The 14,426-nt window shown below is 34.8% G+C and overlaps 1 protein-coding gene across 5 annotated transcripts in view; it reads right to left on the bottom strand.

Annotated features, from left to right (window-relative positions):
- RALYL (RALY RNA binding protein like) overlaps positions 1 to 14,426 on the bottom strand; it is a 373,569-nt gene that overhangs the window by 101,124 nt on the left and 258,019 nt on the right. Inside the window, exon 1 of one of the 5 annotated variants that reach the window (XM_036400861.2) lies at positions 5,992 to 6,125. The exons of the other annotated variants lie outside the window; for them this stretch is intronic. Within the exon in view, the coding sequence (XP_036256754.1) occupies positions 5,992 to 6,028 (37 nt within the window). The 5' untranslated portion in view covers positions 6,029 to 6,125. Of the gene's footprint in view, positions 1 to 5,991; positions 6,126 to 14,426 lie in introns of those variants that run through there. 5 annotated transcript variants of the gene reach the window in all.

Raw genomic sequence — 14,426 nt, 5'->3', positions numbered from 1 at the left:
CTTTTCAACTTGCATACAAACTCTAGGATTTGGGTAAGAACTTTGCAATCAGGTTGATAGTAATTCTTTAAGAGACTTTTGAATATAGATGAGCAATCTGTATTCAAAATCTAAATGATGGAGAGGACAAATTGAAAATTCCTGTAGTATTTTATGACTGATTACACTCAAAAATTTATATCTTAAATCAGCCTGCAGTATTATAAATTTAGGTTCTAACAACCAGACTTCTGTTTGCTCAAGTTAACAACTAGAATTGTCTTTCAATATAGATCACTTCAGACTATGCTTATCTGCAGTTCAAGTTTTAAAAAAACTTTTTATTGGTTTTCCCAGATGTCTGGTCTTTATTGGAGTGCAGTCCTAAAAGTTTTAAAATTTGACTCCTTCTAAAAGACCAACCAACACACAGTAAGTGCTGTTTTACTAATGAGAAATTGTGTTGTTGATGAACATAGCAGCAGTTGGTTCCAGCCTGTGCAGGCTGGAGTTTTATTTGTGCATGAAAACCAGTAGTACACTTATATTTCTGATATCTTCTTAGTTTTAAATGACCTTTCAAACATAAACGTTCAGTGGTGTGGCACATGCATTGCTAATTCCCCTAATGCACCTCAAATCACATAATCCAAATTACATTATTTGCATATGCTTGTACTTTTTAATAATCATCTTTTTATGATCCTTAATAATAGCAGATGCATTTCTATGAGATGTCCCTAGCTTTCTGATTTTTCCTTTTTGTTGAATTGTTGTACATTGTCCACTATTCTACTAAATTATGCAAAAGAAAGAACCCCCCCCCCCAAGCATTTAAACCATAATCTTTTAATGAAGTCAAAGCTATTATTAAGCTTTTTTACTGCCCCAGATTCCTCCTCCATAAAACTGAAGTGGCTGGCTGAATTTCTTTGTTATGTTCTCCACTTGCATTTCTGCTGTTCTGACTTCTGCTCTCAGACAATTCTTTTAAAGTCAGTTCTGAATCTGTACCTACACTGTTTATTCCTTTCTCTCCCCTTTTCAAGGCAGACTGTTAGCTTTTGATTTGTAAAGGTTTTCTCCACAATTTCAGCATTTCCTCTACAGGGACAAAAATTCTACTCTTCTTCCCGAGGCAGACTCCTGCCAAGCAGTTGGAAGCATCATGTAAGTTGTGCGTGTTGAGTTTGGTCAGACTACTAACCTTTCAAAAGATGCATTATGAAACAGTTCTCTTTCAATATTTTTGATTTATTTGTACTGTCTAGAAGCAGAAAAAGAAAAAACTATGTCTGCTTTAGAAGTCTACACAGATACTTGAAAAAGTGTCAAAGAAAAAATTGTAGCTCCTTTACACAACATGCTTCAGTCAGGGACATGTACCTTCAGTTTTACTGCTTAGTAACATGGGTATAATGAGCATGAATAATTTCAAATAAGCCAACCCTCTCAGCTCACCATGAGCTCCCTTCAAAGCTACAAGTAGAAATTTTCTAACCCTGAAGCCCCTGACTTATTGAGTCACAGTTGTATTTTTTATTTGTATAAAGGTTTTATCCATGCGATGTGAATATTCAAAGATATTTGTATTCCTGCAGATCATGTGTTTCTTCTTGTTCAGCCTTACCTTATTGCGTTGAACTCTTCTTCCCCAAAAGGTATGGAGCAGCAGGAATATCCTGGGGCTATTCCAGGATAGCTTTACATGAAGAAAGCTGTCTCAATACCATGCTGAAGAGATATTCCCTTGTTGTCTAGGTCTCTGATGTTTTAAGGAAAGAGGCAGAGTTTTCTTATATGTATCTGGGTCAGTAGCTACACTTCTTTTCCCCAATGAGATTTGGTTTTCCAGTCACTTTACCTCCTAGCACACACTATATTGAAGGCTGCTGTTTTCTTTGAGCAGCAACAGCCTCAGTGACGAGGTCTCTTTACTGCCCTAAGAGGCAAAAAGAAGATGGAAGTAATCATGGGCTGATCAGACTGTAAGATAACATGACTCAACAGATGCCAACTCAGTTCTTTAAGCCTGAAAGTGGTTATTCCATCTGTAAGGGGCAACAAAGAAGATAAGAACAGTAAATCCATGATAAAAAGGTTTGCAAGTGGGACCTTCTCAATGAAAGAAAATATATTGGACAACGCAATAGACCAAAGAATTCAGATAGGACAAAATATTCCTACAAACTGGAATTTCACAGAATTTTCTTCTTTATCAGTATACACAAAACTCTTTCTTCAGCAAGACAAGGATTCTTCACAAACATACATCAGGTAGCACCTGTGGACATTACATGGTCATCAAGCCATGGCAGAAGTCATTAATGCATTTGGAGCACAATTTGATGTTGACAGGTTACTTCATATGGAATGGACAAGTTTGGGAATTCAATTTCCAGCACCCTGGAAAAGGACAGTAACTGTGGCTATATTTATGGTAGCTGTTGACTTTATCAAGGGTTTCCAATATTCAAAAGTAACTGATCTTCGCCTCAGCTGCCATTGTGCTCTGACTGTTATTGCTGACGTGTGTGAGAGGTCCCATGATACACTGAAAACAAGAAGCTGAAGAAAGCAAGAGATAAGTTCTATTTTTTCCCCTTAATTTCTCCATCATTCCTTTACCTTTCCAATTCCCAGTTCAGCACTCAGGCAGCACCGGCATCTCTCTGGCAGCACTCTGCCATTTCCTCCTAGGTGCTGCTCCTGTGCTGCACACCTTCCCCAAAACACATCTGCCTGCCACACTAGCCACTACTCTCTTTTTCTCCACTTACATTTCTTCTGAGTCAAATTTATGGTGTTAGACCAAAGAAATATTAAGAATCATCTTCTCATGCAGAACCCTTCACAAGGTTGTGGTGATTTATCTTGTCAAGCTACACAAACCACCAATAAATAAGAATAATGAGAGTTTCTTAAAGTTGCTTTATAGGTAAGTAAGTTTTTTCCAATATTATTTTTTTCAGGGATAGTAGCCTTCCTTGATTCCTGTAATAGCCTTCCTGTGAAGGCACAAGAGAGATTGTAATGAGAAATTGAATGTCTGCTGCTCATTTTGGGGGAGGAAGCCTGGAGGCATGGCATCTCCAGAAGGTGGGACTATGGATGGCTGCCTCTCCATGCAGAAAACCCACACGTGCACTGCAGCCTACTGCAATACTTTTCCTGACCATCCTCCCCAGCAGCCCCAAAGTAGGACAGTCTAAGATTCCAAGATTTTATTTCAGAAAACTCTACCACCACACATTTACCAGTGCCCAGTAACAAGGCTGTGTTGGCTATGATGGTTTCCCCTCACTCAGCCATTACGCCCATGCAATGAAATGAGAAACCAGCCTATCACCTAGATAACATCCTGAATCAAGCATCCTGAAGGATCAAGCATTCTATCATCTGCTTGTGCAGAGAAATGTATGCATGGAGGCTGTTTATTTGTCTGTAGGTAGGTACACACAATCATACAGAAATAGCCTTAATCTGAATTTTGTTTATTCAGTGAGATAAGTTTTACAATTACTTGTGATAGTTATTTTAATCATCATGAGTTACAATGTTTATGGAATAAATAAAATACTCTAAGTATTTAATATAAGGGCCATTTTTCTACAATTGAACATAAAGTTACAAGGAAAGAAAAACATTAAGATTAGCTTAGAATTTAGAAGATTTATGTATTACGTTGTAGCTGAAAGTATGCATAGGAAACCTTCATCCCATTCTTACAGACAGGTAGGTGAACACATTTTTTGCATGTATTCTTCTAGCAACAGTTTTGTACCTGAGACAGAAATTGGATATGGAGATTACTTCTATTTTGCATTAGAAAACGCCATCATGTCTCTATGTTTTCTATTCTCCTCTCTTATCAGATGTGCTTTTGAATTAAGTACAGAATGCATTTATAACTTTTTTAAAGCATTAAAAAAGGGTGTTGAAAAGCAATGGTTATAGTACTCTAAGGAGTGTATGAAATCCAGAAGTATAATTTCAGTGGATAGGAAAAAGCCACAAAGTTCACTTTCATTTTATGCCACAAGTTCAGGTGTGGTAGTGAGATGTAGTGAGAGGTAGTGAGGAGGTATGGATCCCAAGGTTTACTCCACATATATTGGAACTTATATACTCAACATCTTTTATTATGTTTTATTAAGGAGCACCAGAAATGCACAGAAAATGTGGTACCTACCTACTGTTTAATGCAGCTGCTACCATAATTCCTTATATTTCAGAATAAAAATTGCTTAGATTAAATCTATCCTTCAAAAAGCCTTTGAATGATATATAAACAGGAGCATTATCATTTTTTTGTTTGTTTGTTAGGGTTATTTCAGTTACTAATTAGCTAATGTATTAATGAAGCATCCATGTATACAGTACTATATATATGTACATATATATGTATAATATATATGCCTATATATGTAATTTATATAATATGTATGTAATATTGAGATATTTTCTAGATTTGGATCTTAAAATTGAAGACAGTTTTAAAACAGAAAACATTGCAACATCCACCCTCATAATTACAGTATGAATTCTGATCATGTTTCATTGGGTTTTTTTTGCCTCTGGACAAATCACAAATTTTCCTTGGGGTTAGCAGGGGTGAAAGCAAGGTTCTCTTCAAAAAAGCATTTTTAGAAGCATCCTGTGCCATTTTAGTGAATTACTGTATCTTTGCAACAAAACCCCCTTAAAACTCATCTACCCTAGCACAATTTTTTTATTGTGCACTATAACCAGGCTTGGACAGGAGACATTGAAAGAATGCAGCTGGGTATAGAAAGAGCTCCTGGTTTACATAATAATGGTGACAGTAATTAATACATTAAAAAGAGCTAGATTAATCATAATTTGCCTGTATATAAATAATTTTCTTCTATTGCTGCTATGAAAATTTATGATAATTTATTTTGTTGAATGTGATGCAGATGATTGATTTCTATTGCAGAGATTTTAGCAGAGATCTGTCCTGCTAAACTTTCTACATTCAGCACATCCATTTCTTTTGAGCAAGACAAACTGAAGGACAGCTACACTGATTAATCTACAAGGACCAGAAACTGAGGTCAGTGATATAGCTGTATATATCCCTCTGAACCCTAGCAATGCTCCTGTCCAAATGAAGTCCAAACTTATCTGGTTTTGAATTCGATATTCTGCTCCTCCTGCCCTCTCCCCAAAACCACAGTGTGTATATGGCATTTTTCTTAGAGGGATGTCTTTTTTTCACAGCTTCTGACATGCTCTCTATTCATAACTCAGCCTTTTACTAGATTTTCTTGGAGCAGCAGATACTTCATGACCTGACCCACAGCACATTTTCACTTGCCTCAGTCACCTGTTCCATAAGCTTCCAGAGGAGGCAATATTGATACTGAAATTCCCCCATCTGATGCAGTAGCAATTTAAAAAGTCAAAGAGGTGCTTGACTGGAAAGTCATGCCTTAAGAAGCCAGGGAATTTTCAGGGCTGGAGTGTTGTAAAGGCACAGCAGACACACATGCAAGCTTCTCTTTTCCTCTGCTAGCAAACTAGTTAATTCTGAAAGTTGTGATATAGGAAAATAAATTAACTGCCTTTAAAGTTCTGCTGTCACTGGCTTCTTAATGCAAACCACACAAAAAGTCCACCAGGGGAAAGCATGTCAGCCTCGTCAAATCAAAGGTCACAGCTAGCCACTAATTAAGCCCTGAATAAAGGTTGCTCTTCTGAACTAAACTTATATTTAATCTTTGTTTCTTTGTTGATGCCATCAAGCAATCACTTTCTGAGGGTTTCCATGGTAACAAGTGAGCTTTTTTTTTTTTTTTCCCTTTCATTTTAAAGCTCTTTCATGCACCTAATATGAGGAAACAGTGGGATAATTGGCATGGAATACTGATCCTGTTTTCCTGGTATAATTCAAGCAAAACAGGGTAAAGTAAACATGGTTTTCTATGAAACTGGAGATTTATTTTCCCTCCTCTCTAAGAATATTAAAAAAAACTATAATTTACTTACATCTTTGGTTTCTGCGTTTGCTCTTGTACATAGTCATTGTGAAGAAATTCCACTTTCTAAGAAATAATTGCCTTGACCACAGACAAAAGAGATCGTGCTCCTGCTTTGCAGTGAGACAGTTGCTCACTGACAGAAGGTAACCAGCAATCTCTCGGAGAAAGGCAGGGTAATACCATTCTTCTAAAATCCAGGGGAGCTGCTACTGGCTCTAGCTATTTTTTCTATTACAAGGCTCAGAGACAAAACATATTTATTTTCATACTTTTTTTCAAATGTGTTTGATACCAGCTAATAAAAATCCAGAACAGATATAGAATCATGTAATCAGACAAAGTGGGTTAATATGCTATGCAATGGTCTGAAATCAAGATTCCTTGAAAAAGCCCTGACATAACTGAAATTGTATAAATGACCTCATAAACTAACAAAAACTAACTTTCCATTGAGAGGGCTTAGAATTATGCATATGGGTATGTTAAAATATTTTTGGTTACATTTTCATTTCTATTACATTTCACATTTACTATTAAAACAAAATCAACACATGTTGATCAATTAAATCCTGACTGCATGTTGGAGATCATGAATAGATTATTCTATAAATAAATAATTTATATAATATTCATTTATAAAATGAAATTATTTTTTTCATGCCTATATTTACTTCTGCATCACCTTTCAATTATTTAATTTGGGGAAAGTTATTTGAATAACATTTTGCTGATGGCTCATTTTTGTAGCTACTTCACTGCTCTCAGTCTTTTGAATCACAAGGTCATGGGGATAAAGTGACAGCATTTTATGATCATCCACATACATGTATATCACCATTTCAAAGAATCCAGATATCTTTCTAAATGGAACAGGTGAATGGTGAAGAAATTTTTGCCATGTTGAGGAGATGGGAGTTGGTATTTGCCATGCTGGTTAGATTACAGTCAAGAAGATTCCAGTGGCAATAATGGACTTGAAAAGAAGTAGAAAATCCAGATCATTCAGCAACAAGTCTATGTTTAATAAAATTGAGTGAATATATTTTTCAATGTTTTAGGAAATTTGTATTTTGAGCTGCTTGCCATCTTAAACCCAGAGAGCACAAACACAGAAGTATCTAAGGAAAAAAAGTAGAATGACTGAAATGTCTTGAAAACTGGTAATAGTACTCTTTATCCTCCTTAAAATGCATATTTAGACAGCAGCTCCCTAACTACACAAAGAAATAAAGAAAATAATATTTTCGGCTTACATAAAAAACAATAACATTTGGTGTTCATGGATCATTCATGTTTCAGTCAAAGAAGAACAATTTGGTAGCATTTATCTAAAACATTGACCTATAGTTACTTTTCTAATGAAAAACAATTAAAAGAAATGAAAAGAAATATCTCTTTCAATCTGCCTGCCCTAAATTTAAATTTTTCATAATTTTTTCACCTCTCAGATATATCAGATATATTTTTATATCTCCATATAACCATTAAATGGTGCACACGGTGCACCATGTGCACCATTTAATTCTCCTTTCAGTTGTTCAGTAGTCACAAATCCTCATATTGACACGTCTCTAGTTACTGAAGCAAAATCTTTACTTTATATTGCTCTATTAATCTAATTTCCTCCTTCTATCAAAATCTGACCACATACCTTTTCATTTGCTTTGGATTTGTATCAGGAAAGCTGAGGATAAAGTGTAGCCTGAAGAAAGTAAAAGAAATGGATAGTTTTTTTAGATTTCTTTAGTATTTCACCTACAGTTGTCTCAAAATACCACACTTGAGATTACACCATATCAATTGTTGAGGTCAGTAGAAAGGTGGGAGATTGCAAAACAAATCAAAAGTGACAGGAAGGAAAAAAATTAGTATAATTGTTAAGCATGGCAGCAGACAAAATATCTGCACCATATAGAAAGACCCTGGAGGCCTTATAGTCAAATAGCATTGTGTAGTTAATATCCATTGGAGTCAATATTTTTGCACCAATTTATATGAACCGAGGATAATTCCACAGTTGCCCTGCTCAATTTTCCCTCTGAGTAAATTTGCAGCCGAATCAGATCTGTGATCTGACTTTAACCACAGAGATCTGTGGTCTCCCTTTAAATTTACTGGTTCATCTAGCAATCTTTTCTTTTCATGTTCTCTTCCTTCTTCTACCTGAAGGCTCCCAAACATATTATTCAGTTCAAATTTTCCTTGTTTCATTGACTTCGCAACATGTCTCCAATTTTTTTCCGCAGCTCACATTAGATTGTAATTAAAAAGCCCAGATCATTTCCTTGGCATTAATGTCTACTTTTCCCCCTGATTTTTATTCTGTGTTTAACCTAGCCATATATTACTAACTCTCAATGTTGTCTAATGTACACACCTACAACAACTTGCATATTTTTTCCACTGGTCTTTCATGCATTATTCTATTACAACATGTATTTATATGGAAATATTTTGGCAATGGTACAATATAAAAAATTAAACTAAATGGTAATTTCATGGGATAGGGATTAATTTATTTTAAATCAATGATCCTTGAGAGCACAGCCTTTATTGCTTTTTTCTTTGTGTTAATTGGAACTCTGATTCTTCAGTGCAGTGAAAGACATTTGCTAAAAATAAACATAATCTGTCTGGCAATTCACTGTAGGTCTCTTCATGAGAAAATATTGCAAAAAACCCCACACCTTGAATGTGCTGGCTAGCTTTGAGTGGGCACAGCATCTTCCTGTTTTTCTGTACTACTGCTTTCTGCTAGGAGAGTTTAAAATTCACTTTCACAGTGTTACACCTTGAAAAAAGTCAGAATCTGGCATATGGCTGGTTAAATGTAACCAGCTTAGTGAGGTGGGAAGAAATGAATGGAACATATGAGCAATAAAAAAATCACCTGGTCACATTAAACTTATTGCTTTTCTACAAGGATGCATCTTACATGATTGAAACAGTTTAAAATGTTATTTCAACAGTCTGTTGGAATGAATTTTGTCAGTCATTGTTGCTGGTGGTAAAAGAATTGATAATGTCTACATCTGCACATCTCATAACACCTCTTGCCTTTCTCTCCTCCCCACCTTATAGGTCCCAATAATAAGGTCCCAATCTTTTCTTTGATACTGTAATAAATTTATCAAACTCTCATTTTTTAAGAAGAAGAAGAAAAGAAACAAAATGCAGATATTTTAAAAATATAACTGCTAACATGAATTTCACATATTACTCATCAATAAACACTTTGCCTGGGTGGTATGCTCAATTTTATTTTTATTGAAGAGATCTTAGGCAGAAAAGGAAGGTGGAGGAAGCTTAAAGTCTGTTCTCTCTTTCATTGTCTAATTTAGCACACCCAAAGAGTCTTCTCAGATAATAACTTTTATAGCTTCCACTAGTTCTTTTTATGATATCATCTAAGAAAATATTACATCTATGAATATGAGTTAGTTTTTTCTTTGAATAAAGGATAAATGTAAGCATCAATGTTTAACCTCCTCCAAGTAATAACCCCTCCTTGATAAAATTATTGATGTATTAAAATCATGTATGTGCACCTTTTACTGATAAATACTTATACAGATATCTGACAATGTTGCTTCATAATATGTTGTAATATTAGAGAAATAAAATTCACTTTAACAAGAAATGTCACTTAGCTAATAAGGCAGATTTATAAGATATTCTTTTTATGATGTAATGAGGACAGAGCTTAAAATATTGGCCAAACTAGCCCTGCCTAACACTGGTAAAATACTGCAGAAACAGTGGCATGTTGGATGAGAAGGAGTAAAATTTGTACATGTCATGACTACAACTGTAAGTTAAAATCAAGGAGTTACAAAAATGTTTTTCAGGACACAACAAAGCTGTCTAGCATTCCTGAAACATATCAGAAATAAAAACCACTGACAGTGCTAAAGAAGGAAAAGTTTTATTAATAGTTTAGCTGTAGATTTAAGGACTCAATTCCACTGCCTATACATTCATGTCTCGCACTAGTTCAATGATTTATGGTATCTGGGACATTCACACAGTGCCAGAAAATATGGCACAGCACCTGGGGAAAACCTACAACCTTCTGGAGCACCCTGCTGAAGCCAAGACTGTCTTATGTGGCTCTAGGCAAATATCTAGGCAAGTAAACCCTGCCCAAGAGTTTATATTCAAACCTCTTTCTGATGATTGCCATTATTCTCTAGCATTTTTATATTTAGGGTCATTGTTTCTAAGTGTTCCCAAACTTTTACTCTCAGGTCTTCACCTGCAAGACTGTGATTGACTGTAGGAGGAATTATGTGGAGAGAGAAAATGGTGTGTGACTGAATTTGTGAATTTGCTCAAAGAGGCCACTATTTGTTAGTACATAATCACAGCTGTGTGTATTAAGAAATTGTCTGGATAAAAGAGAAACAACTTATCATAACACTTTCAAATCAGCAATCCTCCTCTTTACTAAAGACAAAATGCAGTTAAACTGTTTCAGAAGTCTTCCATTTTTTCTGTTGCTTTATGCTCTGCTCCAGTGTTTCTATTCAAAAGAATATACAGTATGCAAGATATCACAAAGAACTCATGTATTTATCAAATGCTGCATTAGAATAAAATTTTCTACATTCACAGCCTTTACATCATCCAGTAATTTAGGAAAAAAAAATCAGAAGATTTTTTTTTTTTCTGGAGCTGTTTGATTTTAAGAAAACTTTGGCTGTTTCTTTTCTCTATTATCTTCTACATGTTTGCTGACCCCTTTTACTTTTCCTCAGTGCTATCAGACAGTAATGACACTTCACCACAAAAGATTCCTTTTTAGATAGCAGGAGAAAGCCCCTATGGTACTGGTCCTACTTTCACCATGGGTAATTTTTTCTTATTCAATGAAGCTTTTTCACTAGAATTTCATTTGTCTCATTGTTACAGTAGCATTTATCTTTAGTCTTTAAGGAATTCACTGTCAAGCTTCCCTCATTAGATTGTGCTCTTTTTATCAGATGTCACTATAAGAATTTAACAATATGATCATGGAGGTATTAAACAAAGCCTGATACCTTCTTTGTCAGGTAGGAGCTCAAACTGGCTGTTCCTCATGGCCCTTGCCCAGTTCCCAGCATGTTCTCATTCCTCCAACAAGAAGACTAGAAATACATCTGGATATTTTTCTGTGAGTCATAATTTCCCAAGGTTTAATGTGTCACTTCCTACAAATATAACATTGGAATCAACATGTGTTTGTCTAAAAATAAAATTGTTATCTATTATTAAAGAGAGGCGTTTCAAAACATGAAGAAGGTTTAGAGGAGAAAACCCTAAATCAACCAAGTAGAGTTACTTTTTAACTGTCCTTGAACAAAAATTTGATGGAAAAAGCCATGAGTAAGCCATTTTCTCTGTCTAGATGTTAATAGAGTCTGTAAAACAAAGATTTAAATCATTTTTTGGAAACCAAGTTTGTTAAAGGTAATCATAATAACGCTTGCTAAAGGATTTATAACAGATTAGGTATCTCAGAGGAACCTTCATAGGAGATGGATAAGATGACAACTTGTAGTTTTTTCCAAGCCTTATTTGTGATCACACATGCCCAGATTCAATATCATGTGTCATAAGTTTCAGCACTGGCCAAGATCTGGTCCATCTTAGTCCTTCAGCCTCCCTAATTTTAACAGAATATTTCAGGCAGGGGGAGACTAGTATGTCATGGGCTACTTAACACCAGAAAGTGTGAAGCATGTAATGTCCTGTATCTACTTTTAAGGAATACTGAAAAATGAACCTCTTCTCTTAATGCTGGAGCAGCTTTTTCAGCTGGGAATGAATGAGATCACCAGTGGCTGAACGCTGATCTGTGTAGGAAACTAAAAGATAGAAACTTCCACAGAGAGTGAAGGGTTTGATTTGCAGCCTTGGAAGAAGCTTGGATTGATGTAAAAATAAAAGTACGTAGACATTAAGCAGAAAAATTATAAAGTTTCTATAGTTGCAAGTAAGGATATGCCTTAAGTAAGTAAGAAACTGTATTGAGTAAGACAGTGAAGAGTTTTATAGTGTAGTAATATAACTCTATAGAGTAAGTTAAGAGTTTACATGTTATAATAGAAGTATAGATATGTACGTGTAATAGTAGCCCATTGCATAAAAGTACATGCAGTGCAGCAGAATGAAGTAAAGATTACAAAAACAAAATAAACTTTGTGGCAATTTTCCATTGGATTAGAATGTTATATATTGCCTTGTAACTACCTTGTGGCTACCTCGAGCTATGGCTGACTTCTGGCTCCTCTAAAATCCCACATCCTTTGAAGCTGGTGTTTATCTGAGTAATAAATAGTTTTTAGCCCAGCAGTAGTCCCATCCCTTCTTTAAGGTGTCAATACTCTGTACCTTTGGAGCTACAGACTCTGGTCTGATAACTCAGGCACCTACAGATACACATTATGAACATCTTTCAGAATTACAATGTGTCCTCAATTACATTTGAGTAACTTCCACAAATTCAGAGCAGCCGCAATGAATCCATAGGTTGTAAGCTTGAACCTTCACTTTACAATTCAGAATAATGGTTTTTTCACCAAGAGTTGCCCCACAGCATTCTCACCAGTTCCAAAGATTGACAGGGGCTCTAGAGCTTGATACTTTCACAGCTTTAACCCACTCCTTATTGTCCACATTGTCCTTATATAACCCTTAAGTGAAACTTGGCCAATTCTACTATTTCCTCTATTCCAAAAACAAGTAATACAGTTATGAACGCCTGATAGTTCTTCCTTTTCTCAAAAAAGTACTGTACACAAAAAAGTAAAGGTCCCTTTAGACTGGTAATGATAGCATTAAGTTTTCTTAATCTGAGGAATATTTAGCTGTTATTTTAAACCAGGTACAATATGATATTCCTCCCTGAAATGTGTGAAAAAATCAAACTTCGGGCTCAGAGTTAGATATTCTATATGGTAGTTTCTATAGTGGAAAAACATCTTTCCTTCTGCTTTGGCAAGTGGAAAAAATGGTAAATCAATCTCAGATGAATGGTGTTCTAACTCGTTTCACTTACTTTACACATTCCATAGATATAAGTGTATTTGTCCCATTTTAGAGTAGTTTCTTTCCTAATCCATCTCAGTTCTTGACAGGTTTGTTCTTGGTCAGTTTCCTTTTGGTTTTGAGCGATTTTAATATTTTTGGGATTTTTTTTATAAGTCCAAGCTTCTCTTCATCTTAGCTTTAATTTTATTTTATCCACATTATTTTTATTTTATCTGTTTTAACTAGCCTTGATAAGTTTGAATTTGTTCTTTAAAATGCTTTACTTGCTAGTTTGGTTGGGACTTTAATGATCTTGTATTTGATCTTGATGAGATTTTCACCATCCAGCAACAATACTTAGTTACTTTTACATTATTTCTAAACCTCTGTTTAGCAATTGAGACAGTCCTAAGTGGTGGTCTGGTTCAAATTTCAGATTATGGACTAAGCATATCTCCTTTCCATTAAAAAGAGTTAGGTTTTTATTCCAAATTATTGTCCAAATATAACTGATTCCACACAAAACCATATTGTCTTTAGAATTTACATTATCATGGTAAAGAATGCAGATGATGTATAAAGAAGTGATGTCAACTTTTCTGATCATTAAACTATGTCTTAGCAATTTAATTTATGAGCATAATACTATTAAACATCCCTTATATTTTACCTCACAGTAATCCTTTAAATGATCATAGTCTTTAATATATTACAACATCATGCCAAAGTTAGAGTTCACTGAATTTCCTAAGTAGAGGACAAACATAGACCTGTAGTTGGGATCATATTAATTAAATACCAAATTTTCGAAAAATGTCTATTAATAGAACAATTTTTATCAATTATCAATTGACAATTAACAATGTTATCAATTTAATCATGAGCACACTAAAAATTTAAGTGGGTCTTTGAAACAATCCTAATGTGTCTAGAATTAATATTTCAAAATGTAATACTTTTTATTCACTTGATAATTTTTTTATTCAGTGGAAAACTGTCAGAAAGATACCAAGTGTTAGAATTTTTTCTTCTTGTTAAATCTGAAATAAGTCATGGTGCCTCTGACAGGGACCAGTTTCTATCATCTCAGAATACTGCAAATATAGAACAGTAGACAAACACCAGATGTGGGGCCAAAGCAGCTGTACTCCATTTAAAAAAAATTAGGCTTTTAACAGACTACCAAGTGCTTAATTATGTATCAAGCACTTAATTGTGGATTTAATACAAAATGTTCATACATATAATTTCTAGAGAAATAAAGTGCTGAATATGGGTTAGTTTTCATGAGAAATTTAAGAAAGTTCTGTCAATCTGTCTTGATTCTGCTTAAGTTACAAAATCATTCCACCTCCAAATAAAAAGTTGTTTTTAATGGGAATTACACCCACAGTGTTATATTCTCTAAACAGATGATATCTGTTTAAATTT

This window comes from Molothrus ater, chromosome 1 (assembly GCF_012460135.2).
Source record: "Molothrus ater isolate BHLD 08-10-18 breed brown headed cowbird chromosome 1, BPBGC_Mater_1.1, whole genome shotgun sequence".
NCBI lineage: Eukaryota > Metazoa > Chordata > Aves > Passeriformes > Icteridae > Molothrus > Molothrus ater.
This window is presented reverse-complemented; position numbering and strand designations above follow the sequence as displayed.